The sequence below is a fragment of the Schistocerca piceifrons genome, chromosome 6 (genome assembly GCF_021461385.2).
Source record: "Schistocerca piceifrons isolate TAMUIC-IGC-003096 chromosome 6, iqSchPice1.1, whole genome shotgun sequence".
Lineage (NCBI taxonomy): Eukaryota > Metazoa > Arthropoda > Insecta > Orthoptera > Acrididae > Schistocerca > Schistocerca piceifrons.
In genome coordinates this window covers 148,119,263-148,147,118 of record NC_060143.1, presented here as the reverse complement: position 1 = coordinate 148,147,118, position 27,856 = coordinate 148,119,263, and the positions used below count along the sequence as shown (strand labels likewise).

Genomic DNA, 27,856 nt, shown 5'->3' with positions numbered 1-27,856 from the left:
AGCATCTAATGACATAAAAGCAACTACATTAAAAACATGATATTAGCACTTTATGTAGATGTATGTGCATAAAAATATAACTGTTGTTAAGGGCAACAACTTTGTCTTGCTCATACACATCACAACTAGGATGATTGCGGCAACCTACATCCACCATCACAAAGAAACAAATGACTACTCGGAATGTGACGAAAATCCACCTTTAACGAGGGAACCTCCCCATCGCACCCCCCTCAGATTTAGTTATAAGTTGGCACAGTGGATAGGCCTTGAAAAACTGAACACAGATCAATTGAGAAAACAGGAAGAAGTTGTGTGGAACCGTGATAAAAATTAGTAAGATATACAAACTGAGTAGTCCATGTGCAAGACAGGCAACATCAAGGAGAATGTGAGCTCAGGAGCGCCATGGTCCCGTGGTTAGCGTGAGTAACTGCAGAACTACAGGTCCTTGGTTCAAGTTTTCCCTCGACTGAAAATTTTACTTTCTTTATTTTCGCAAAGTTATGGTCTGTCCGTTCGTTCACTGACGTCTGTTCACTGCAATAAGTTTAGTGTCTGTGTTTTGCTACCGCACCGAAAAACCGTGCGATTAGTAGACGAAAGGACGTGCCTCTCCAATGGGAACTGAAAACATTTGATCGCAAGGTCATAGGTCAATCGATTCTCCCACAGGAAAACACGTCTGATATATTCTATACAACACTGGTGACGGCATGTGCGTCACATGACAGGAATATGTTGTCGACCCACCTAACTTGTACACTTGGCGAATGGGTAAAAAGATTCTTCTACCTTGCCCGATTTAGGTTTTCTTGTGGATGTGATAATCACTCCCAAAAAAGTGATGAAAACATTAGAGTGTCACATAAACTGAAAATAAAAATTAAACTTTTCGCTCGAGGGAAGACTTGAACCTAGGACCTCCGTTCCGTAGCTGCTCTCGCTAACCACGGGACCACGGCGCTCCTTGGCTGACAGTCTTCTTGATGTTGCCTATCTTGGCATGGACTACTCAGTTTGTATATTTTACTAATTTTTTTCATAGTTCCACAGAACTTCTTCCTGTTTTCTCGATTGATCTGTGTTCAGTTTTTCAAGGCCTATTCACTGTGCCAACTTATAACTAAATCTGAGGGGGGTGCGACGGGGAGGTTCCCTTGTAAGTACAAAATGGTTGTACTTTAAACGGTGCAAACGAAATTTTTAAGGTAATTGCTTCTGCAACTCTCGCAAACTTTACACTCGTGAAATACACTCAAAAGAGCACACTTCCTCAAATATTACGGTGCATGCCCTCCCCTTTTCAACTAAAATGTAATATTCATGCACTGAATAAGAGTGGACATTTCTAAAATTCTAGCAAAGTACAACACATTTTTGTACATCATGTGATGCAACCAGAATGCAAGCTCAAAGTCAGTGGTAAATCATCATGAACTGGATAACAGTACTAATAGATCTGTAAACAGTCCCAAGGTTGGTTGGATGTCAAGAAGCTGTATACTGAGATGACTAAAGTCATGGGATACCTATTAATATCATGTTGGACCACCTTAATGCAGCAACTCGCCATCACATAGATTCAACAAGTCGTCTGAAGTCCCCTGCAGAAATACTGAGCCATGCTGCCTCTATAACCTTTATAGTTTCACACCCAACCAGAAGGCAAGCTATACACACTATTGATTAATGAGACATTTGGTTCCTGTAATGTCATAGGTGTGAGAAGCACTATGAAAAGGCCAAGCAGTACCGCCTAGAGCATCTCACAATAACTTCAGTATGAAAACAGTTCAAAGCACTAATGAATTTGTTATATTACAAACAAGAAATCAATTTCCAAAAACAACATCTGTATCCATACCTCACGATCAACAGGCGCACGTACCAGAGGATATTTCCCATTGTACCACACTAAAACTACTACTTGCTGCAGTCACGTAATGATTATAAGTAGTATGACTTCTTAAATGCCTCATATGAAATTGACCAGATAAAGGTAGCGAAATAGCAAGCACCAATGTAACAACATTGCAGTTCTGCTTTTTATCATAGCTGGCAAAAGTATTATAAAACCAAAAGACCAGTTTAATAAAATGCAATTATGATTTAACTTTCTCCTAATGCCTTAAATCCTGTGCACCAAGACAATTCCGTCCAACTGATCCAGGCCACTACTTCACATTATTAAACAAATGAGATTTTTTTTTCATGGAGTGATTCAAATGCTTTAAAGTCAGTCTCTTCTCTCTCGCTCTCTCCTTCCAGTAAAGAGTTGAGTACACCACAATGAGCAAAAATTTTAAGATAGATTTTAGCAATCTGCTCTATGTCTCTAGACATGGAGTACTAACTGTTAGTGAAAAAAATGTGGAGGATGTTAAGAGTGTCATTCCAAAACAAATTCCTCCTATTTGTTAGTGTTGACCAAAAGTCTGAGCCAGATTGTGTTGTTACAGGACTATTTTTTTTATCTTTTTGTCCTGTTGGTTTTATTATCCTCAACTGACAGCAGCAGCAGCAGCAGCAGCAGCAGCAGCAGCAGCAACCAGGATGCATTCCAAAATCGCATCTGACAAAATGCATATAATACACGAATGTATCATTGAATACCTCACTACTGAAGAAATTGTGCTATTGACACTAGTTGAAAGTGTATGGAGACGATACAGTAGATGTGAATAGTGTGAGATGCTGGGGATTGTGCTTTAGTGGTGAAAAGGGAATGTATGAAAATCCACGCCCAAGTAAACCTTGCTCAGTTGCCACACCCCCAAAAAGTGCAGTCTTGATAAAATAATTCGCGATGATTGGTGGATTACAAAAAAGAAATTTTGTGAACACCTCAGTTCCTTCTGTAATGCCTTAGGCAATATATTACATAACTTTGGTTATCACAAAGTTTGTGAAAGATGAGAGGCTCTTACACAATATTTAAAAATCATTGAATGGAACTGTCAGGACCTGCTGGACCAGTAGGGCACTGAAGGTTGTAGCCTACCCGACTTTACTGCACAGATGTCCTTGGTAGCCAGCACTACTGCTGACATCTGGCTGAAAAGCTGGTGGTGAAAGTACGCTATTGTCAATAATTTATTCCACATAAAAACTAAGTTCAAACACTTGAACAGCACTTCGATATTGAACTCTCATGGTCAGTTCATGTCTCATACCTTCAGTTTAATACAGATAAATTGGTAGCCACATGCTACACTTTCGTGATGTTCTACAACACAGCTCAAGTGCAGTATGCTAACACCAATGTAATGTTCACGTGTGGCAAACAATGTATCAACAAATCATGAAATAAATCTCTCTAGAATACTAACACAGTTTAAACAAGATACCACACTGTTCTCTCACTTGAATAGTATTATTAATGTTTGTTTGAAGTGCACAGTTATACTCCATTCTTTATCAACACTGCCAATAAAAGTCAAACAATGCCATTGCAAGTATTTGTTAGAAGTGAATACAGACAATGTTATAACATATAAGCCCACAGTAAAATTAATTATCAAGAACCGCAAATGAATTATTGAGATGAAGCTGTCAGATACAAATATTACTTAGGCATGGTTCATTCTTCAGTTCTATAGTTTTAGTAAGTGTACAACAGGGACATGTTGCGTAGACCCAGCCTTTTCCATGCATACTGGCAAACATGTTCACACTGTAATATCTGGCCACAGGCTAACAATTTCATGGTATGGATGGGTCTTACAAAGAGTGGAGTAAGAATAAATTGTTATTTCCACAACTACATAATCTTTTACATTTCAGCTAGAATTTCAAATGTTGCCACTCACCTTATAGCGGAGATGCTGAGTCACAGTAGTTATGCCTATCTGCAACCCAGCATCTCCACTATATGGTGCGTGGCAACTTTCCTTCTCATAATGTTGTTACATTCCATCCTGGATTTTCAACTGTAATTTCAAATGCTTTACATGGACTGCAAACTGCGACTGGAAATTATCAATTTTTGGTTCAATAATTACGACTGCATGTTATCTGATGAAGAAAAATTCAGTCAACAGAAGTATGTAAACCAAGTTAGGAATCTTACAACAGTTGTGCCAAAGATCTGAAGTGCCAGCCTCTCTGAACTTCAAACTCAGTTAACACAAAAGATAATCAAGACAAATAAAATGGGTTGCTGTAAAGTCAGATATTACACTTTACAATAATAAATGCCCTTACAACAAAATAAGCACATTACTATAACACACCTAACAAACTGTGTGGAATTTGCAATGAATATTTCTTAATGTGCTTTTCTGGCGAACTAACTATATCACTGTACTGTTGTGGAATTTGCAATGAATATTTCTTAATACGGTTTTCTGGCAAACCGACTATATCACTGTAGCCAGGATATCCAAACAAATGTAAAGGATAATAAAGTTAAGCTGAATTAATGCAACTTTTAGGTACTTGGTACATGTTATGAAAATGGAAGTATCTAAGATAGCAGAAAAAACCTCTTAAGGGGGATAACAGAACAGATGGGGAGTACACAACTTGCCATGTCCCAAGGCAACCAATTTTTTAACTATCACCAGAAGTGAGCCGTCATGTCACCACTATGAGCAAGATTCTGTAGGACAGATCACAGAGTAATAACACGTAAATTCTCCAACAAAGAAACAGTTCACCTGCAGTCTTCTGGGACAGATGTCTAAGAGAACTGTTACTTCATAATGCTGCTCAAGACAACACAAATTAGGTTGAAATAATCTAATTTTTTGAGCCAGGAGAGGGGAGGAGACAAATGTCCACCTTGCAACACAATAATGTCATGTCGACTAGTTTTGTGAAAAATTTGGCTCCACTGTCCTACAACATCCACTATACACTGCTGCTTTAGAACCTTCAGACTTCTAGCTCTTTGAGCCTATGAAAACTTGATAAATTCAAGCAAGCCTTTATTCATGATTGACAGAAGTGCATAATGAATGGTAGTGACTGCAGAAGGACAGCCTGTATCTAAAATCTTTTTCTATTTGCTGTGTCACTGGTTTTTTGTATCTGTTTTGCTTTCCATGAAAATAAATGGGAGGCATTAATTTTGGAATAATCATCTTAGATGTGTTGTTGAAACTATTGCTCTGGTATTCACCTGCAGTGATTTAGGAAAACTATAAAATCTCCAATAAGGATGGATAGTGGTTACCAAAACCCAACTACTCCTGAATGACTCCAATACCTTAACCACTGTAGTACATCATTTCATCGATTTAATGTGGCCTTGCAGACAGGCCTACAAATTAAGTATATCACCAACTCTGGGCATCCTCTACTATCGCTTGGTAAAATATTAAACTCCTCAGTGATGAATTATTGACCTTAATGGGAAGTATATTTGAGGCCTGTGTTGCCTGCTCAAATTCAGAGCCATATATTGTTGATAGATGAACACTGTGTCTCAAACCAGGACTTTTAACCAGATTGTTGCCTTTTACAGTCAGTGTCCTACCAAAGCTTGGAAAGTAACTAGCCCTTTAATGGTTAAAATTTACTTTGCATATATTTGAAAAATATGATGAAAACTCTTCTGCCATTACAAGCAAACGAAAATTTTATTTATACTGACCGATTTTGAAAATCAGTCTAGTGGGGCACACATGTTCCATGAACCTAGTTAGGTCACATTTTCATACAAACTTATGATTTTCAAAGTTAAATATTTGTTTTAACTGTGATTTATCAGGATGGCAAATGCAGGAAAACTATAACAATTGAGTACTATAAAATTTATTCTCATGACAATAAAAAACATGAAATATTATCCTAATTCTCAACATAAAATTTAAACATGGCTTTGACATATCACATACCAAAGTTTTCTAGAGTGTATGACTTTTCTGGGGCATCTATACTCCACCAAATACAAATCATGTACAAGCCAGTTCCTCTACTGAGTAGTTTAGTGGTATTTTAGAAACTGTGTATGATGTACAAGAAAACACAGTTACTTCAGATATTCTTGAAATTAAGAAGATGGTGATTTGACGCAAATATGCGGACTGAAGCATTAAATGAAAATTTGTACCAGACCAGGATTCGCACAACTAAAAGGACTACTCTAACATCTCCCTCCTCAATCCAAATTCCCATTCATGCCTCAGCCCACATGGTATTCTAGCTAAACTCTAACAGCAGTTGTGCAGAGTCATTGTGCCAGGGCAGACTAGTGGTTAGTACATCTGCCTACTGAGCAAGAGCTCTGGGCTCAAATTCAGCCTTGGTACAAATTTTCATTCGACACTTCAGTCTGCATATATACATCATAGATGTTTCAGACTTGAGAAGGTTTCTGGAAAAATAGTTTCATTTGATTAAAGCATCTATGCCTCAGTTTCAGGACAGCCAATACTTCAGCCTATGGCCTGAGGACAGTTTCTCCCATAATATACACGGCACAGTGTTCTGTTCTGCTTTGCTTTGCTTTGCTTTGGGGTGCAAAAAACAACTGGCATCATACATGCCCAAGTCAAAACTATAGAACATGAAGATAGAGAGGAGCTAGAAAACGACTATACATCAGTCCCAAGTGACATTATAGACGACAGCTAAAAACAGGGATGTGGAGAAAGGGCGAATAAGACACCATACAGTAAAGAAGGCCTAAAACTAAAAATTAAATGGCCTTCCCCATATTGCTTTGGGGATAAGAAGTAAAATAATGTTGCCAGCCCGCGTGTCATTTGTTAACATGGCCAATAACTCAGACAGCAAACACAACCAGAAACATAAATGGTAAAAAAGAATGGACATTCCATCAGGAAGTGTGACAGTTAAAACTAGGGTGCAAACTCTACAAAGTGGTAGGGTAGCACCACTTATCAAATGATGATGGCTAAAAAGGCAGTGCCCAATACACAGCCTAGTTAAAATGACCTCCTCCCACTGGGAGGGCCAAGAGGAGGTTGTCCAAGCTGCTGGGAGAGGCTTAATAAGCCGGAGGTTATTCCCATGAAGGGAGGACCACTTGCGATGCCAAAGGGACACTACTACTTGACAGACAGCAACACAGAGATCATCAGAGGGAATATAGGAACTAGTGGGCTGAGGTACGACAACTGCAGCCTTGGCAGCAGCATCAGCAGCCTCGTTTCCTGGCAGACCGACATGACCAAAAACCCACAAACACATCACAGTGGTTCCACCAAGACTGAGCAAGTGACAGTTTTCCAGTACCCACTGCACTAAGGGATGTGTGGTGTCAGTGCACCTAGGCTTTGAAGGGCACTGACTGAGTGAGCAGAAGACACAATTGAAAAGGCTGTGTCACAGGATGTACTTCATGGCCTGATAGAGGGCAAAGAGCTCTGATGTAAGTAGTTAGCAGCATGCCGGAAGCCGATATCGAAAGACATGGGTGCACACAAAGGTACTATACCGAAGTTCCATGGGAAGGTCATGAAATTGAATGAGATAGACCGAGGCTGAGGTAGTGTGCTTCGGAAGCAAATGAAGGCCAATGTTCACATGGGACTCTACACGAAGCCAAGGTGGTGAAGAGTTCACACCCACCAGGAAAGTTGCAGGGAGCATGAAGTTAAGCTGCCAGAGCAAGAGCCAAAAGCGAAATCCAGAAGGTAACAGAAGAGGGATGCGTCCCGTATTGGTGATCAAGGGAATCATTGAAGGAGGTGGCATAGGATGGGTAGTCATGCATGGTATACAAACGGATGCATACATGCTGAGGAGAAAGTTACAGCAGTAGGACCGTTCAGCAGCTTCAGCATACAGTCTCTCAACTGGGCTAGTGTAAAAAGTGTCAGTGGGCAAACGGATACCACGATGGTGGATAGTGATGAGATAGCTTAAGAGGGATGGGCATGCAGACACATAAACAAAGCACCCATAGTCTAGTTTCAAATGGACAAAGGACCGATACAAATGGAGAAGGGTTGTTCAAACGGCACCACAGGATACCATTGAGGACATGTAGGACACTGAGGAACCACTTACAGTGGGCTGCAAGGTAATACACATGGGAGGACCAAAAGTGTTTCCTGTCTAGCATGAGACCCAGGAATTTCGTAGTTTCAATAAACAGAAGGGCAACAGACCCAAGATGTAAAGATGGTGCCAGAAACCATTTGTACCGCCAGACACTCTTACAGACGGTTTTACCAGTGGAAAAACTAAAGCCACTGTCGATGCTCCCGGAGCAGAGGTGATCAAGACATTGCTGAAGACCCCGCTCAGTGAGACAGGTCTGTGGAAAATTGCAATATATGGCAAAATCGTCAACAAAAAGAGAGCCAGAGATGCCCGGCAGGAGACAGGCTATTATAGGATTAATGGCGATAGCAAAGAGGACGAAGCTCAGGACAGAACCCTGAGGCACACCGTTTTCCTGGATAAAGGTATCCGACAAGGCAGAACCCACACGTACCTTGGAAACTCCGTCTTTTAAAAATTCCTGAAGGAAACAGGGCAGGCGGCCACAGAATCAACATGTGTAAAGAGTACGGAGGATACCAGTTCTCCAGCAGGTATCGTATGCCTTCTCCAAATCAAAAAACACGGCCACAGACTGGGATTTCCACAGAAAACCATTCAGGACATGGGTGGACAAAGTAATGAGATGGTCAAATGCAGAACACTGCCCTCAAAATCCACACTGTGCATTCGTTAGTAAATTGCGCGACTCGAGCCACCATACCAGCCGGGCATGACTCATATATTCCATCACCTTGCAAACGCAGCTGTTGAGTGAGAAGGGGTGGTAACTAGAAGGAAGGTTTTTGTCCTTACTGGGCTTAGGTATGGGTATGACGGTGGCTTCACTCCAAAGTCCGGGAAATGTGCCCTCTGCCCACATGCAGTTCTGCGTGTTTAGCAGAAAGTGCTTGCCGACATGAGAAAGATGCTGCAACATCTGAATGTGGACAGTGTCTGGCCCTGGGGTGGAGGATTGGGATGAACTAAGACGATGATCTAGCTCCCTCATATTATAGGTGGAATTGCAGCACTCACAATTTTGAGAAGAGAAGCGTATCGCCCGAGCATCCTCCGCTCACTTCCGATGGAGGAAGGTAGGGTTATAGTGGGAGAGCTCGAAACTTCCACAAAATTGTGGCCAAAGGTGTTGAATATGGCATTAGGGTCCACGATAACATTATCTGCTACTATCAGGCTGGAAACTGGTGAATGGATCTGGGTCCAGAGAGCCGTCAGAGGGAGCCCTCACGACAGAGGAAGGGGTGGAACTGTTAGAAGAACTAGTGAATGAAATCCAGCTAGCTTTTTTGCTATCCCGAAGAATGCGGCAACACTTTCACACATCTGTTTATAATGAAGTCAGGTGGGGAAAGAAAAGGCGAACTGCAACAGCTTGAAGATGGGTAGTCAAGGAGATGGTGGTGTGTTGGTGCTTATGGGCACCAACACACCACCATCTCCTTGACTACGAATGTCATCATGTATGAGCAGCATGACGCCCCCATGAGATGGAATGCCGACCTCAGGGGAAAGGTCAAAACGAACTGGGAAGAAATGTAGAAGCTCAAACTGGTCGTGAGAGCACAATTTTGTTTCCTGAAGGCAGAGTACAAGGGGACGCTGCGATGCTAAAAGCAGCCATAGATCCTCTCTGTGGAATCGAAGGCCGCGAACGTTCCATTGGAAGAAAGTCACAATAATGAAGAGATGTAGCGGTGTCACCTTGGCGGCTGCCAAGTGACAGCCTGTGAAGAGTCGCTACTACAGGGCACAGAAGGACGAGGATCCTGCTCCATTGGGTCCACAGAAGCATTGGCTTGCTTTGAGCAGTCGGTCTGTGGAGTTCAATGGTGGTGCACACCGGCGACACAGATGCCAGCCTGACTAAGGTATCATGTGGCGACACCGTTTAAGAGGATCTTCGAGTCACTGAAGGAGAAGACCGTTTGCCTTGGGTGGACTTCACGCCTTTCCGATCAGGGAAGACTTGGGTGTTGGTTGGCAGGAGGGACGTAGGAAGTCTTCACCAGAGTACTACTTCTGTCCTGGCCTACCGGTTGTGTAGTTGGTGGCTTCACTCCTTAAGGAGAGAGTTTGATGGCTTGTTGCACAGTTGGCTCTGAATTGGCAATGCTACCTTGACACTGGGCGATTTCACAACCTCAGAGCTGAATTGGAGGTCACATGTCTGCATGGCCACATCCTTCATGGAGCGAGGGGCAACAAGAACAGAATTATATGTGTCAGAAAGGAGAATGCAGGGTTTGCAATTAGCGAATAACTTGCAATCGACTGGGTAGGGCACTTTTTCGTTATCCCGGATCCCTTTGACAGCCCGCTCATCAAGATACACAGGACAATCTAGAGAGGTGGTGGCATGGCCACCATTGCAGTTGATATAGCGGGTAGGAGGCAGACAATCTCCCTCGTGCGCATCCCCACCACAGGTTACACATTTGGCTGGGTGTTGACAAGATGATGATGTGTGGTTGAAATGACGACACTGGTAGCAGTGCATCAGGTTCAGAATGTACGGCCAGACTGTGATAATTTCATAGCCTGCTTTGATATTGGACAGAAACACCACTCTATCAAAGGTGAGAAAAAAGTGCGGTGGGCACTAAGGAGGAATCTACCTGTTTCATTCCCCAGTGGATGGCAATGACATTCTGATCAGAGAAGTAAGACTGGATTTTGGCCTTGGGCAGACCGTCGAGCAGCCTACCATAAATAACACCACGGGAAGAACTCAACAGTTCTATAGGCCTCGACACAAACAGGGTAGCCGTGGAGAAGCGAGGTGGCAAGCAGTAGTTGTGCTCGAGAATCAGAAGTCATCTCCAAAAGCAAAGTGCCATTCTGTAGTAAACGAGAGCAGGATTTCACAGGGCCGGCAATTGCATTAACACCTTTCTGAATAATAAATAGATTTACTGTGGTGAAGGACTGACCGACTTCAGTACACGAGACCACGAGGAACTGTGGTGCAGCAGGAAGGGTCTTTGAATAGCTAGCTTCATTATGTTTATATTTCATAGACGCTGAATGTGAAGATGATTGACTCATTGGGAGGAAATCCCCCACAATTGCCAGCGTCTTCGATGGCAAGCTCCTTCCAACTGGGGGCCCCCGTCACAAGGGGTTGCACCCATCTTAGGTGATAGTTCACACCTCATGTCACACCTATCAAACACCTGACAGAGGGATCAATCGACAATTTGGGAAGGTTGCAGTTCAGGCAATCAACCCTCCCCGGGCCTGGCATGTACCACGGGGTACGTGCAAACACTACCTGTCGAACTGGGGCTCGGAATTACGTGTTACCCAGTCACCTGTTACATGGCAGAAGCGTTTTGTCAGTCTTCAGGAGCGCACAGGGAGGAAGAAGAAAAGAGGAATCTCTAACGCCGAAGCGGAAAAATGAGAGGAAAAAGGAAAGAAAGAAAGGAAAAGGGAAAGGGAAAGACAGACGGTGGTGAGACTGTTCTTCCATCAGCGACAGACAATGCAGAATATTCCCAGTAATACCCCACCAGACACGTTCCCAAGGGAGAGGGAAAAACAATAGCAAGAGGATAAGACATGCAGCGTGGAAGGGAAAAGATGCTGCAAATGCTGGGGCCCCATTGTAGCCAAGCAGAAACCCACCAAAGAGTGGAGAGCACAAGGGGGGGGGATGGCAAAGAATGATCTATTGCTTTCTTGTCAAAAACACTGATGTCAGCACGATGTAATTTTAGCCGATTTGAAAATAATGCTCTTGCCCTTATATTCACCTTAAAAAGTTACACAATTATGTATATGGACAATGATTGTTTTCCTTACAAACCACAAACAATTGCTGCCCTTGTTCAACACAAATGTGGGCATACCTACCAAAATGGCACAAACTCCTGCACTGGACCTTGATTTCAGAATAAACTTACGGTATCCAGCACCGTTTCTCCACACAACATGTTAACACTGATACTATTTCTAGACTCCAAGTGGAGCAAGACTTGGACTTTGAGAATGCATATAAATTTTGTTTCCGCAACAACTGCGAATCTGAAGCAGAAATCGCACGAGCCTGCATCATTGCCCAATCAATCATCAAAGTGATATCGGAAGACGTGCAACACAGTTGGCTGACAGATAAAAAACACCTGCAAAATCAAATTCTTGACTTCTGGCATCGTTGCCACACATTATCAAAGTTAAATGGATTTGTCGCCCTATATGGGCAAATGGGGAAACGAGGATGGTCATCTCCCAAGTCCTACAACACAAGTTGTTAACACTGCTTCATTTGCATCTACATACACTCTCCATAAGCTACTGTATAGTACGTGGTGGATGGTACCACATACTAGTCATTTCCTTTTCTGTTCTCCTTGCAAATAGAGCAAGAGAAAAAGACTATCTACAAGCCTCCATACAAACCCTTGTCTTCATGGTCCTTATGAGAAACACATGTTGGTGGCAGTAGTAGAATCATCCTGTAGTCAGCATCAAATTTCTGTTCTCTAAATTTCTGCAACAATGCCTTGTGGAAAGAGCATTATCTTCCATCCAGAGATTCCCCATTCGAGTTCATGAAGCACCTCCGTAATACTTGTGTGCCGATCGAACTCGCCAGTAACAAATGTGGCAGCACACCTCAGAATTGCTTCAATGTGTACCTTCAGTCCAACCTGATGGAATCCCAAACACACTAGCAGTACTCAAGAATGGGTCACACTACAGTCTGATTAAAAATACTTGTCATGGTTGACATTTCACACATTGTATCTGGTTTCCTCCATTCAAAGTGCTCAACACCATGCCCAAACCTTTTGCTGTTGCCATAACAATTAATTCGAAGTAGTTCACTTCCAACGCATTGTTCAGTTTTCTTCCTTTGTGTGTTTGGATCCTGAATCCTTGGTCTGATTTTTTTTTTCTTTCATATTTTGTAACATGATAACCACACCAAACCACTGTCAACCACTGCCCCCCCAAAACACAAACACACGAAACGATGCAGGTGAAGATTAAGTACACTCCTTTCATATACAGCATTGATCAAACACTACTTGATCCTTCCACACAAGATCCAATTTGCCATACATCAGCTTACATCGAGTAAGCTCTGCATGACATTGCATGAAACCGAATTTGTGAAGACTGTATCACTGCGACTGGGACGCTAGTCCAACAACATTTTGCAGTGCACTGGCATAGCGTAGCAGTTAGCATATAAACCTGATGTATTGAAGATTGAAGTTTTAAATCTCGTGAAAGGTAGCTAATTTTTTTGTTTTTCTAAGTCTAAACAAAATACTATCACTTTTATTCAATTAATTGGTTTATTTTTATTTTTTTAATTCTAATATGTTGCCATATTATTTTTATCATCTAATTGACTATTTTATTTGCTCTTATTTCTCTGTTATTCGTTTTCATTTGGAATCTGCTTATGTCCTCCATAATCTACAACCAGGTGCCAACCAGTACTGCTCATTGGTTGGTAATGGGGCATCCCGTGTAGTTAGTGTGAGGACAGTTTCGGGTAACCAATGACAGCGAGAAATTAGTTTGCTTTTACCACTAAAACTGAAATTTTGCTATGTAAGATGGCTATGCAAACAAACACATTACGAAATTTTTGTCTTGCGTTTGCTCATAGAGGTTAGTCTTAAATGTCATGAACAAAGCGATCATAATTGTAGTTCTTCCACAGGTTGTTAGTCACCATTTTCTCATGTGCGTTGCACAATGTGAGGTTTTGCTTAGATTAGGACACAAGTTAAATTAGGGTTACAAAACAGTCAGCTGCCACAGTTCAGTCACTCATCACTTAAAAATCATCTGTCGACCCAGCATTTCGATTTCTGTCATACGAGGTTTTGGCTGCTTCCAAAATTGCTCCATGTTACACATTAACAGCGTTTGTGAAGTGGCCTGCTATATTTGTGTGTCACCTATAACTGAGTGGTATCCGGCAACACTGTAGCAAGAAGGGAGAGAAGTCAACTATCAAGTAATTTTGATTGGACTAAAGCGTTCTATATGCTGTCTCCTTTATAGGTGAGCTACATTTTTCCCAAAATAATTCTCTCAATAAACTCAAGTCTAGCATTCACCTTCCCTACTACCAATCTGACGTGTTCGTTACATTTCGTATAGCTTTGTGATGTTAATACCTAGATATTTCATATATGTAAATGTTGTAGGGAAGCAGCCTACTCACAACTTATAAAATTCACATCAGTCTTTCCATTGTGTGCCAGCCAGTCCGCTGTAACTAGCTCTGACGTCATTAATGTTGCGCAATACTTTAAAAATCAAGTAAATAACCTGAAACGTTTCTAGCATGTCAGGAGTAATACTAAATCAATGTGTGTTGAATATCAGTTCAATAACTTTAACCATTTTCGAAGTTTGGACGTTTTTCTGTAAAAATCATTGGCGCAACAGAAAAGAGCTAGAAACTTAAAAATTTATATTTAGATTCCTTTTTCATAATAATTTAGTAGAAGCAGTATTCTGGATCTCTCAAATTAAAATTTTAGTTGAAATTCATGATTTTCTAGTTTTTGTCTTAAAATTAAGGAAGCAAGATAGATTAAGTAGGCGAATAAATAAAGCTAGGATGTTTAAATTTAAGTAGAAGGGAGATTGCTATAATCATAAAGATGTGAGAAGTTTCAACCGAATAACTATAAAACTATAGCGATAGCGTATCTCCAAAGGGCAAGTTCAGAGCTCGTCTACTGCGTGTAGTGTAATTGAATTAATTCTCTCGCCCAAAATATTTGACTTAGCCATGTCAGACTTTTATTACGATTACTTACCTGTGTGCCGATTGCACATTTAAATTGAGAGCTTCATCAGCCATCAGCAAAGGAAGCAATGATTTATTCGATAACTTGAAGTGGTGCATTACTAGCCCAGCGGCTAGTCGGGAGAGCAAATTTGATCAGGCGTTCCCTTAGCCGTCCGCACCGCGGCTTTATATATAAGAACGCTGCACGAGAGAAAAAGGCCCCAGTTCTCTCCAGACGCTGATTAGCACACCACCTGTGTCGGGAGTCACGTCGCTTCGGTATCATTACTATAAACAGCCTCGGATGCCGTAATAAGTTACTCGGGATACGCGTAACCATGAAATCTTTTTCGAGTGAAGTGTTAATTCTGGGATGACTTTAATGATCTATCTTCAGTTTGCGTATGTCGTATTTTCACGTGCCGCCACGAGACAGACATTCTACCATTATTTAGCGTGGCGTTTGATGAACATTATCATCAAATTACGGCGAGCATTCACTTAAACATTTAATTTGAACAGCTATAGTTGCATCAGCGCATTAGACTCTGAACTGCTCTGGTAGTTTGATTGTGTGGATTCTTTTTGGTCTGCGACTTTCAGAATATAGTGAACATTTTAGAGAGAATGGTTTTTGATTATGAATCCCAGACAATCTCCTAATTACTCAGGAGCTATAAGCTGTAGCTATAAATGTATTTCTCAGATGAAGTGGGCACTAGGAATTCTAATTACAGGCTTCACGTTTTGCTAATCACTTTCTGGTTGCCAATATTGTAGTTAGAGAGCCAGTGTTGAGAACGGCAAACAACAGCATTAAATAAATAATAGGAACACATTCATTAACAATTAATCCACCCGCCGCCCCACACTGTGTCAAGCAGCTCACTACTAATACTGTATTTGAACATTACAGGATTGTTTTTCCTACTCATTGACATTAACATTAAGTTAAGAACACATGGCCACCGTCTCCGTCTGATGTGTCTACAGTCTCTGAGAATAAGATTCAAACAAACCACTCCTCACATCTCCTTGCCTCTCGTCAGCAGCTGCTAGGCTAGTGGCAAGAAGTGGTGGCATCACTGACTGCAAGCTGAGGGAAGTGGTAGCAAGGGGAGAAGCAGTAAGAATGAGGGAGTAGGGAAGCAGTGCATGTACTCAGATGCTTCCAACCAGTGACGATGCAAGAAGTCTTGGTCAACAAGCCGTTTCATCTACCGAGACAAAAACGCGATTTTTCCAGTGTTTTTTTCAAATTTCCCTTACACATTTGAAATTCCCTGATTTCCAGAACTTGTGGTAACCCTGTTATTTTTAAAAAAAAAAAAAAAATCACGAGCTTTAACAACTAGTTAGACAACCAACACATTGGAAACATTTTAGGCCTGACCTTATCAACAGTGTTACTATAGAGACATGGACTAGTAACCATGATGATACACAGATCATTACTAAAGTCAATCATCAACCAAGAAGGCAAGGTGACTGTTTATGCTAGAAAAAGCAGATGAATAATTGTTAGCATCCCACTTAGACAAAGGATGGACATTATTTAGTTCCAGTATGATTGGCATAGAGAAATTTTGGGCAAAGTTTAAAGTGGCTGTAAATCACACACTGTAGACGTATCAAATAAGTGGATTAAGAATGGAAAATACCCTCTGTGGTTTTATAGTCAAATTCGTAAAATGTTGAGGAAACAGATTGTTGCACTCTCAGATAAAAAAAGAATGCATAAATGTCGACAGGCAAGAGTTAGTCTAAATTCATGTGTCTGTAGTAAGATCAATGTACGAAGCATAGAACAACTTCCATGTCACCTTGGTGGAAGATCTTTCCGAGAACTCAAGAAAATTCTAGTCATATGAAAAACCTCTAGGCAGATTGGAGACTTTATCCAGTCACCCATCATCAAATCTGGTGCGGCAATAGAAGACAGCAAAAGGAAACCCGAAATTTTTAATTTCACACTTAAGAAATCATTCATGCAGGAGGATCATAGAAACATACTGTCGTCTGACTGTCGTACTTTGAGGGCACAGAAATAGGCATCCCTAGTGCACAGAAACAGAAATAGTTAAAAACAAATTAAGTCGGATTCAAATGGAATCCCAGTTCAGTTTTACAGGGAGTACTCTGCAGCACTGGTCCCTTATTTAGCTTGCATTTACTGCTAATCTCTCACCCAGTGCAAGATGGTCTGCGAACAGATATTCTGGAAAGGCACTGATAAGAATACTGAGCATATGCTCGCAACTTTCCAACAGCATCAGGGTAATCAAGAAGCTTCAGTATATAAATACTTCCTGTGGCCTGCAGCAGTGAAACCGTGGTCCAGGCTCCATCTTGACTTTGCAGGCCCATTTCTGGGATCACACTGGCTCATACTAGCAGATGCAGGGAGTAAATTTCCTGATGTTTCTCAACACATTTGACTATGATGGCCAAAACCATCCAAGTGCTGACAACGACTTGCCACTGAAGACCTTGATGGATCTATTGTGACTGGCAACAGTCTACTTCATCCCGATATCCTGACAGTTTTGTAAATCTAAGACATTCAACTTGCGCTAACAGCCCCATTCCATCCGGCATCCAGTAGGAGGAGGAGACATTTCATTCACACTTTAAAATAACAAATGATGAAATTATTACAGACCATAACATTGACAGTGTGCTCACACTCTTCTTGGCGTCATACTGTTGTTCTCTGCAGGCTGGAGCCAACCCAGCAGAGAGGCTGCATGGCCAACCTCAGCCCTTACAGCCTGCTATTGTGAAATCCCATAGTCTCCGAATTAGTCCCTCCCAAGTCCACGCCGCTATCACTATAGGATTCACGAGAAGGTGTGGACAATGCTTCTTTTCAAGGGGAAAGCACTGCCGGGCCTCAGCATATCACCCATCTTCTCAGTACAGTTATGGTGTAGATCCAGCTGCAGGACCACAAACAGACCCTTAAAAAAAATCAAACAACTGTACCCATGGAGCGTCTCTGATGTTTCAAATTGTGACTCCGCCATGGTTTTTGTTACACATACCCCATGGCCCATGTTCGAGCTCTACCAACTGCGATGGCTGCAGCATTGCCCACACAAACAGGAGTCAGACAGTCACCAGGATACCAGTGTCCACAAAAGAGCTCTAACTGCTGCTGGCACTCCCTTGCCCGTGGACATTGACACTCTGTGATTTCAAAGGCAATCAACCCTTTCTCTTCCCAAGGAGGGTGAGGGGAGTGATGCTGCGTAAGAACATTTAGTCATCCTGCATTACAGGACAGTGAATCAGGTGAACAAAGGGCAGCCCTTTAACTGTCACAGTATCGTAAAGCAAAAACAAACAGTTCTGAAGACTGAGAAGAACAGTTTGTCATATGGAACTGACAGCCACCACCAAGATCTGAGGTGCCCACCTTGCCAACAGGCAGCATCCTCGTCACCTTAAGAAGGTGTGGCTATCACAGCCTTACTTGCGACCGCAACGTCACATGGCCGTAAGTAATGCAGATTGTACCCTTCTGTCGCAACTGCATTTAGGGCCCGACACAGCTACAGCTGACTCAGTTAAAGCCCACAGACCATCATGGATCACTGTCTGCAGAGCCCTCACGTGTGGCCAGCAGTCAACCAAGAGCAATGCTCTGTGAACTTTGCCTCATTGACTAGGGCCTAATATTCAGCAGTCTTAGAATTTTCTGCTGTTGCAAATTCTGGCAGCTGTCAAAACCATGGTCCTTCTGGACACAGAGCTTACTGGTAGGTTCAGTTATAGTGTTTCACTAAGAACCTACAATATTCCGACCTGACAGTGATTATACAGGTATAAATTCAACTGGGAGGAGCACACCACAGAACTGCTGAAGCGTCTTAACAAATCTCTGTTTGCAATGCGAATTTTGTCAGACATAGGGGATATAAAAATGAAAAAGCTGGCATACTATGCTTACTTTCATTCCATAATGTCATATGGGATTATTTTCTGGGGTAATTCATCAAGCCAAGCTAAAGTTTTCCGGGCACAAAAACGTGCAGTAAGAATTATATGTGGTGTGAACTCAAGAACATCCTGCAGAAGCCTGTTTAGGGAACTAGGGATACTAACTACAGCTTCCCAATATATTTATTCCTTAATGAAATTTGTCATTAAAAATATATCACTTTTTCAAACCAACAGCTCAATTCATGGAATCAATACTAGAAATAAGAATAATCTTCACAAGGATTTAAAGTCACTTAGTCTTGTACAAAAAGGTGTGCATTATTCAGGAACACACATTTTCAATAACTTGCCAGCAGCCATAAAAAGCTTAACAACCAATGAAATTCAGTTTAAGAGAAGCCTAAAGGATTTATTGGTGGCCAACTCCTTCTACTCCATTGATGAATTTCTGAGGAAAACCAACTGATTTGTATATAAGTACAACATAACTTCTGCACAATTTCAGTGCAGTAATGTGTTCACTGAAAATTTGTGTGTGTGTGTGTGTAAGTATAATCTAACTTCTGCACCATTTCAGTGCAGTAATGTGTTCATTGTAAATAAGTATTACAGTAGTTGTATTACATGTTTCTTACCTTATAAATAAATATAAAACTTTTTTATTTTAAATTCAGTGCAATAGTATTTGATAAATGACTCTTAGTGTTCATTAAAAAATGACGATCATTCCACTTGGGACCTGTGGAATGGTACATTAGCTTATTTGTTTTAGTTTAAATATTTGTCATGTATTGTTGCTTTTCTGACATGTTCCACATCCTGGAGGACCTCCTCACTATGGATCAATTGGAATGAAAGTAAATCTAATCTAATCTAATCTAAACAGTCTGACATTCAGACTTGGCCAAGAAGTCTTCCTGTGTTCAGTGACTTTATTAACTGCTACTACTGTGATTGACTGAGAAATGTGTTTAAATGATACTGTTATTGAAGTGTTTATGGTTAATTGTCTACCTGGGGGCTTGTTCTTGCCTACTGAGCCCTTAGAGAGAAAGAGAGAGAGAGAGAGAGAGAGAGAGAGAGAGAGAGAGAGAGCGAGAGAGAGAGAGCGAGAGAGAGAGAGCGAGAGAGAGAGAGCGAGAGAGAGAGAGCGAGAGAGAGAGAGCGAGAGAGCGAGAGAGAGAGAGAGAGCGAGAGAGAGAGAGCGAGAGAGAGAGAGCGAGAGAGACCTGTCTCAATTCAGTGTGTTTAATTTAGGTTTTCAAATGTCAATCCTAAGGGCCCAGGTTTGATTCCTGGCTGGGCACAAGTCGCCGGCGTGGCGTCAAATCTAAAGACTTGCACCAGGCAAATGGTCTACCCGACGGGAGGCTCTAGTCACACGACATTATTATTATTATTATTATTATTATTATTATTATTATTATTATTTATTCAAATTTAGTTTCTTAAGTGAGCCACTAGTTCTGGTAGTAACTTTGCTTTTACTTCCTACAACACAGCGTGTATGTGAGAAATACCACAGCATTCTTAGGCTTTGTGTTGAACTGACTGCAACAATCAGTCCAAATCAGGAAGGGGAATCCATACTATCTCCAGCAACTTAATGAAGAACTTCAGAACTCTCACTAAATTTTGGTTTATTGCCTGCTTTATTCTAATTGTTTGATGATGTTTATTCTAATTTTAAATAGCTGACAGATTTGTTAATGCAGGACTCAAAGCAATACATACCTTTGGTATTGGTGGTGGAACCCATTCTCGTGCAATATATTTCTTCTGCTCATATTTTGCACGAACAAAAGCTTCCAGTGAAGAATCTGTCTGTGGTCGCCTGAAGTTATCAGGCAGATTGGCCTCATAAACAGCTCTCGCACGGCTGTTGCCCATTTGTTGTAGGCTCTGTAATAAAAAATTGTGAAACTGTCACAGGAGTAAAACTGTACATATACAATCATATAAAAAATATCAAAGTCTATAAGTAATTCTATATTTATCTTTTTTATAAGCATAAAGAACATAGGTGCCATAGGGGAATATGTGGCAGAGCTGAAGATCCTTGCCAGAAATCTAGTGCACCAGCTAAGATATCTGAGGACCTAAGCTCTGCATGAGAGCAACACAAAATTTGTAAGTCAACTTTTCACTTACGTGGGAAAATGTTGCACACTATAAACAGCATATTCAAAGGACTAAGAAGATATGTTTGTCCAAATAGTTAATATCAGTAAATCTCCAACTGTTTAAAGAAACACACTCCCATGTATAAAACAGCTTGAAATACCTCATTACTTTACAAATGAGGATATGTCAAGTATTTGACATTAAGCAGACAATGGAGAAAAATTACAGGAACAGTCTGAAATTATGCTTGAAGTTTGTGGGAAGTTTTTAAGTGCTCTCATTATTACACACTGGACTAATATAGTGCAAGCAAAAGCTAGTTTTTCAGGAATCTCATTGTGTGTCGTACAATGATATAATTTTGCAGGTACATTCAGTGATATATGTGGATACTGTCTGCAAACTATGTTGTGAATAGAGTTGACAGTAATAAATTAAAATATCATGTCTGATGCTGTAGTTTTACTGCATGAAAAACGAACATGTTGTAACCATTGTACGTTTTCCCTTTTCATCATTTCATTGGAGGGACGGGGGGTGCCAGCAAGAAAAAGTTTCGTAAAACATTTGAAATTATGTGTGACATTTGTTGGAAGTTGCCAAGTGCTCTCACTCTCAAATACTGGATGAATAAAGTTGTGCACTTGTGCACCATCACTTACACTGCCGTAAGACAAGCACACAGTTTGTAACTGTACTACTGATCTTATTGTGTTAAACTTCTAATACAAAATTTTATCTCTTAATGAGTAGATTATGGCAGCATTTTTGAGTTTTAAATTCCACCAATAATCATGCGAAAAAGTGAAAATCAAATTTTTGACCCCCTGAAAGCCATTTGATACCTGCAACTGGTATTGGTTTCCACGACAGTCACTTGATAATACAGAAAGTTTGTTTAACAAAAAAGGATGTACACAATTACAGTAAATGAATTAATAACCTCTCAGCAGTTGTTCACCTGTAAATAAAAATGTGTTTAGACTGCCAGTCACCATTAAATGAGAAATACTGGGCACCATCCTATTCCAACCTATTCATGGGCCGTCTAGACGAGTCCTTTATAACCGGAATCCTAAGCGACTCACCTAGTTCAGATTCACTGACAATATCTCTGTGATCTGGACCAAGGGTGGGGGCACCCTACCTATATTCCTCCAGAGCCTCAACACCTTCTCCCCTATCCGCTTCACCTGTCATCCTCAACCTAACAAGCCATCTTCCTCGATGCTGACCATCTCGCAGATGGCTACATCAGTACCTCTATTGATAGCAAAAGTACCGCCACCAGCATCAGCCTCCCATTTCATACCAAAAAGTCCCTTTCATACCAAGAAGTCCCTCCCATACAACCTACCCACCCATGGCCATCTCATCTGTAGTGATGAGCAGTCCCTCTCCAAATATACAAAGGGTCTCACTGAGCCCTTCACAGACCAAAATTACCTTCCCAACTTTGTACAGAAACAAATCTCCTGCACCTTGTCTCTCCAGTCAGTTACAACCTCCCACATTTCCACTGTCCAACCACAAGAAGCACTCCATTACTCAAAACCTCCCAGGACTGGAGCACCTGAATCACATTCTTCGCTAGGGTTTCAACTAGCTCCAGTCGTACCCTGAAATGAGAAGGAATATCAAGTATTCACTATACTTCCACCCCTACTACAGTGGAATTCTGCTGCCCATCAAACCTATGCAATATCCTTGCCCATACGTACTGCATACTTGTTCCCAGCCCCTTGCCTCCTAGCTCATATTTCTGTAATATGACCTAGTTACAAGATCTGTCCCATACATCCTCTTCCCCCCCCCCCCCCCCCCCCCCACCTCTAGTCCAGTCACAGGCATCACCTATCCCATGAAGGGCAGGGCTGTCTGAAAACAGTCATGTGACCTACAAAGTAAGCTGCAATAACTGTGCAGCATTTTACATAGGAATGACAATCAACAAGTCGTCTATCCATAGGAATGGCCACCAACAAACTGTGGTCTAGATATAGCTGGACCTCCCAGTTGCTGAATATGCTACCCAACACATCTTGCTTCACTTCAATGACTGGTTCAGAGCCTGTGCCATCTGGATCCTTCCCACTGACACCAGTTTTCCTTAATTGTGCAGGTATGAACCACTCCCCCTCTACTTCTCTCCTTTTCTGCTTCTCATCTCCCATCTCCCCCCCCCTCCCCCCCCCCCCCCCAAACCTCCCAACTACACCTACGAACCCTACCATGTCCCCACCATGTTCCTGCATTATCCTAAAATTCGCAGTACACCCTCCCCACCCCTACCCTGCTATCCTTCAACATCCCCAATCCCAGCAGCTCCTTCCTCCAACACCCAGACTGCTTTTTTCCATCATGCACAGTTGTTCACAGTCTAGCCTCTGCAGCAGAGGCAGAGGGCCTTTTGGCCAAAAGCTCCATGTACAGCAGTCTGTGTGCCTGCCTGTGACTCAGCATCTTCTCTACATGGTGAGGAGCAATTTATCCTTTTCATAACATTCTAATTATGCCATTCTGGATTTTCCATCGCTTAATTATTGGACTTTGTATCTTTCATTAATATTCCAGACAGAGGGTCAAGAGATGGCAAACAGTTGCATTTCAGATTTCCTATCAATTGTAACTTGTAAGGCTATATAGTCTTTTGTGGCGGAGTTCTTTGGTAAAAAGTTCCCTGTTAACTTACCATGTAAAATTCAGATATAATCCTAATATATCTAAAAACAAGCTTTATATGGTTGCCTCCATCATTGTTGTAGGGGGTGTGTCCGACTTGTGAAACTAGCGAGGCTCCCACTTTTATACCCATAGGATGGGGTTATGTCACGGTATCATGGAAATGGCATAATAAGTTTTTTTTTGACACAATTTAAACTGTTTCCTTGATCACAGAGTCCCAATAGTTTGATGCATGAGCACGAATTGTTTTGTTCAAACAAATTCTTGAGTTTATTTAACAGGTTGTGTTCATCCATCATAGATTTTTCACAATTCCTGTATTTAAGGTGACACCAATGATTCACATGGTGATCGGCAACAGCCCGTGTAGAGTGGCCTCCCACGACTTTTTCCATATCCACAAGGATTACACTACATTTCCTATTCCTCAGGCTGTCATTACCTTTAACGATTCACAATGTTTCTGTAACATTTCTGGGTGATTGGAAGACTGGTCCGATTCCTTGCCTATTTTACTAGTGGTTGCACCACAGAATGGAAGCCTCATTACGTGTTGGTCCTCCTGGTTGCCTCAAGTTGCATGCTGTTCAACCAAACCAGGAGAATAATAAAAAATGTGGCTTATATTTTGCTGTGGAACAGCTAATAAGATAGGTGCATTCAACTTCTTTTACATAAGTAATTTAAATTTTATACTGGGCCATGGTAGCTGCTTGCTCCAATGCCCTGAGGGTACCTTGGTATCTGTTAAGCCGTCGGCGCACGGACCGTGTTGTTGAACGTCAATGTTGAGCGTGCCACTGAACGCTCAGGAACAATGCAACTTGTGCATATGGTACATGGTCTCCAATGTGGTATACACTATCACAATGCGCTCTGGTGGCAGTTGCGGGATGTTTCTAGCTCGTAAATCACATTGTTTACCAAACGGTCGCACGTAAAATTCCCATGTTAATTCTTAAAATGCGTATTTCCTCCATTGTCCATACGCTAGTCATGTTGTTCTATATGTAATATACACTGATGAAAGCTTAAATATGCATGTACATGTTTTAGGACGAAAAGGAAAGTACCATGTCCAATAAGTAAGGTCACAAGCTTATAAAACTTATTACAAACAGTGCTATACAAATTTGCAATAATTCTGCACATGAGATAAGCATTACTTCATCATTCCAACATTTTAGTAAAACCCCAAGGTCATTTTTACTTTATCACTGTTCCTACCCAGTAGCATAATCTTTGCAACATGTGAATTACAGAATGTAAAAGAGAAAGGAGCAAAATATCTTTGTACAAGTAGCGCAAGCTGTCCTGTAGATTAAGCCTATCTAACAAACTCACTTCTCAAAAAAGGTGAACCTATATTTACATAACATCAAATACTACAGTATATACTTATATTAAACAAACTAATCATAAATCATCAGAACCTGTTACGCGAATGTCAGGGGAAAAAAAAATTAGATGTGATGAGACGCAAACCACCACCATTCCATGCATTTCATTAGGAATCAGTAACTATGCTAAACCGACAACATACCTCTGTTCGCCAATCCTACCATGTTGCCACTTGCTAGAAGCTTTAATCGCAGCTATGTTACCAACTGAAATTTAATTATAACAAATTGTACCAAGAACAGTGCCTTTTTGGTGGATCCTCAGTGTGTTGTTACCTTTAAATGGCATACTCTCATAACACACAAGTTACAATAATACTTTTGCCACAAATAAGATATTTCTCATTTTATTGCAACAAATCTTACAGTTAACAATGGGTTTTCAAGCGATTATCTATTTGCTGGTGCTCAGAAATGACATATATACATATAGGTTTGAAATGAATGCCAGTATGGTGCCTCACAACTCTGAGCCGAAGGGAGATGGCGTGCAAGTGACGTGCTATTCCACGCTACGTCAGAAATTCGGCACGCTCAACGCGCAGATGCATGGTCCGTATGCCGACGGCTTTATGTAATTCTGTACTGCAATCTGCTTCACTCTGGATCTCCAATACCTTGTGACTAATAGGCAATTCAGGAATAGTCACTTGGCTGGAGAGTAAGCAACGATAGATACTTTAGACTCACTGGGCAACTTAACTTCAAAGACATGTTGCATGATCAGCAGATCCCTTTGGATATACATATAGGGGTGGCTCTCTCTGAGCCTAGAGACTGGGCTATTTCTAGACTGAAGCGCCTAGAACCGCTTGGCCACAGCGGCTGGCATATAGGCTAAAAAAGGAACAGACAAATGCTTCATAAAATTGTTGTAGATGCATCTGCCTGCATCCCACATCTGGCACAGAGACACTTTAATAAGTCTAATGCTTTAAATGCTCTTACTTTAAGATTGCAGAATGTTGGTAACTGTGAGCTCTTAAGTGTCAACTGTACTTTGAGTCGTGGATGCAAGATAGGAGGAAGAGCAGTAGATCATAAAACTGTCTACAATATAAGTCTTGAATGGGCTCTTTACTATGTTTATTAGTGGCTTACAACAATGAAAGAGAGGGTGGCCTTTGAAATGCACCCTTGAGGAACACTGTTCTCTCATAAAATTGTGTAAGATGATGCCTCTTACTTGATAACAGAATGGCCGGCATACAAGGGACGATTTCCATAAAACTGGTTACCTACCACAGAAGCCCAGTTGCAAAGCTGACAATGTGATTCACTTTGTTGCTGGGTCATATAGTTATTCAATATATAGAATATCCATACTAGGTGGTGTCTACATAGGAAAGCTTCCTGTGTCACCCTAATCAGGCAGGGTAAGTTTATTTTGGGTACAATTATATTTTCTACATTCACATTTGAAGTGGGTAAAGAGTATCTTCCTCCCGAATTTTACTGTCTGTTCAAGGCTACTTCTTTCATAGCTTTTGAGATTAACACTTGGGTGACTGCGTGTGGAGGTATCATCCTTCGTTGATTTTAAGAGGTGTATAGCAACGGATACTCTACGTGATTATGTATAGATTGTACTGCATGGAGTTGAAAAGATCAAGGACGATTTCTTTTGATTCTACATACTATGTGTGATACATTATAGCATCTAGTCATGGGACTGTTTCTTTGTTAGTGAGCTGATCGTTAGAAATGACAGCAATTAAACTACTCCAGGTCTGCTGAGATTGGGAGTACACAATAGCAGTAAATCTGCCAACAATGCCTATAGAAATTTGTTAATACGGGAGAACATATTGGGCACTAGGAAAGGTTTTATGATTTTTTCAGAGGTGTTTTATGAGAACAGAAGGGCACCTAAAAAGTGACTGCGACCCAGAAAGTAAGTCCTTGGTATTTGAGAGCTCAGTGAATCAGTGCCAGTGGACTACTTTTATATTCTCAGAATGAGAGGTAGTTGCGGATTTAAATAAGGAGCTTCATTATAAAGTATCACGAGGAACTTGCTGTAGTAGTATTATGGACGTTCATCGTATATTTTGAGGATGAAGGCTGTGTTACGATGATCTAATGGATTGTTTCACTGCAGTCTTATGAGTCTTCTATCAATACAACTAAGAATGTGATAGTAGTAATGCTGCCACTGACACTAGTTTTGTAAATAGTTTTCATGATTTGTTAAATAACAAGACAGTATGAACTCAGATCAATGTCAACGAGTCTTAGGGGTCACATAGTGCCCTTTTTTTTATATTAGCACCAAAAAGTGCATAGCAAAATTTGTATAGATTGCAGTACGTGTGGCAACACTACATATGAAAATCTGATTCCGTTTAACAGAGATATATGATGTATTTAATATGGGAATAGGGGAGACTTGAATTTTAGCATGTGAATGTTAATTGGGAGACTAGAGAGATTACACTGATGGGATGCCTACCTAATTCATCATCCTCTTCCCATGTTGTGAGATGGCACTGTGGCAGCAGAATGTAAAGTGTAAAAACAATGACAGATATATCTGTGTCATTAGCAGATAGAATCAAACAGAATCCAGTGGGCAAGTTTTTTTTTTTTTTTTTTTTGGGTAGGGTTTAAGGGCGCTCAACTGCTGAGGTCATTAGCGCCCAGTCACTGGTGTTAGAGCACATGGAATCTGCTAAAACTCAAGGGGATGGGGGGACACCAGAAAGTCCTTACAAAGATGCAGATAAAATAAGTGAAAAGGTTAAATGTCTTTGGACAAGCCAGTTAAAGTTATAAAACGCAGAATACGAGCAGCTGCTCGAGCGTCATCAGCTAAAACATCCGGTAAAGTAGATGGCAGGGACAGGATAACACGAAATTGACTAAAACGGGGACACGACAATAAAACATGGCGCACTGTTAATGCCTGACCACAAGGGCACTGCGGGGCTGGGTCACCGGAGAGCAGGTAGCG

At 41.2% G+C, this 27,856-nt stretch overlaps 1 protein-coding gene across 2 annotated transcripts in view; it reads right to left on the bottom strand.

The window, feature by feature from the left end:
• The window catches only part of LOC124802845 (stromal membrane-associated protein 1), a 145,413-nt gene that overhangs the window by 95,023 nt on the left and 22,534 nt on the right, over window positions 1-27,856 (bottom strand). For both annotated transcript variants that reach the window (XM_047263866.1, XM_047263865.1), the window contains exon 3: window positions 20,429-20,596. In XM_047263866.1, the coding sequence (XP_047119822.1) occupies window positions 20,429-20,596 (168 nt within the window). The remainder of the gene's footprint in view (window positions 1-20,428; window positions 20,597-27,856) is intronic.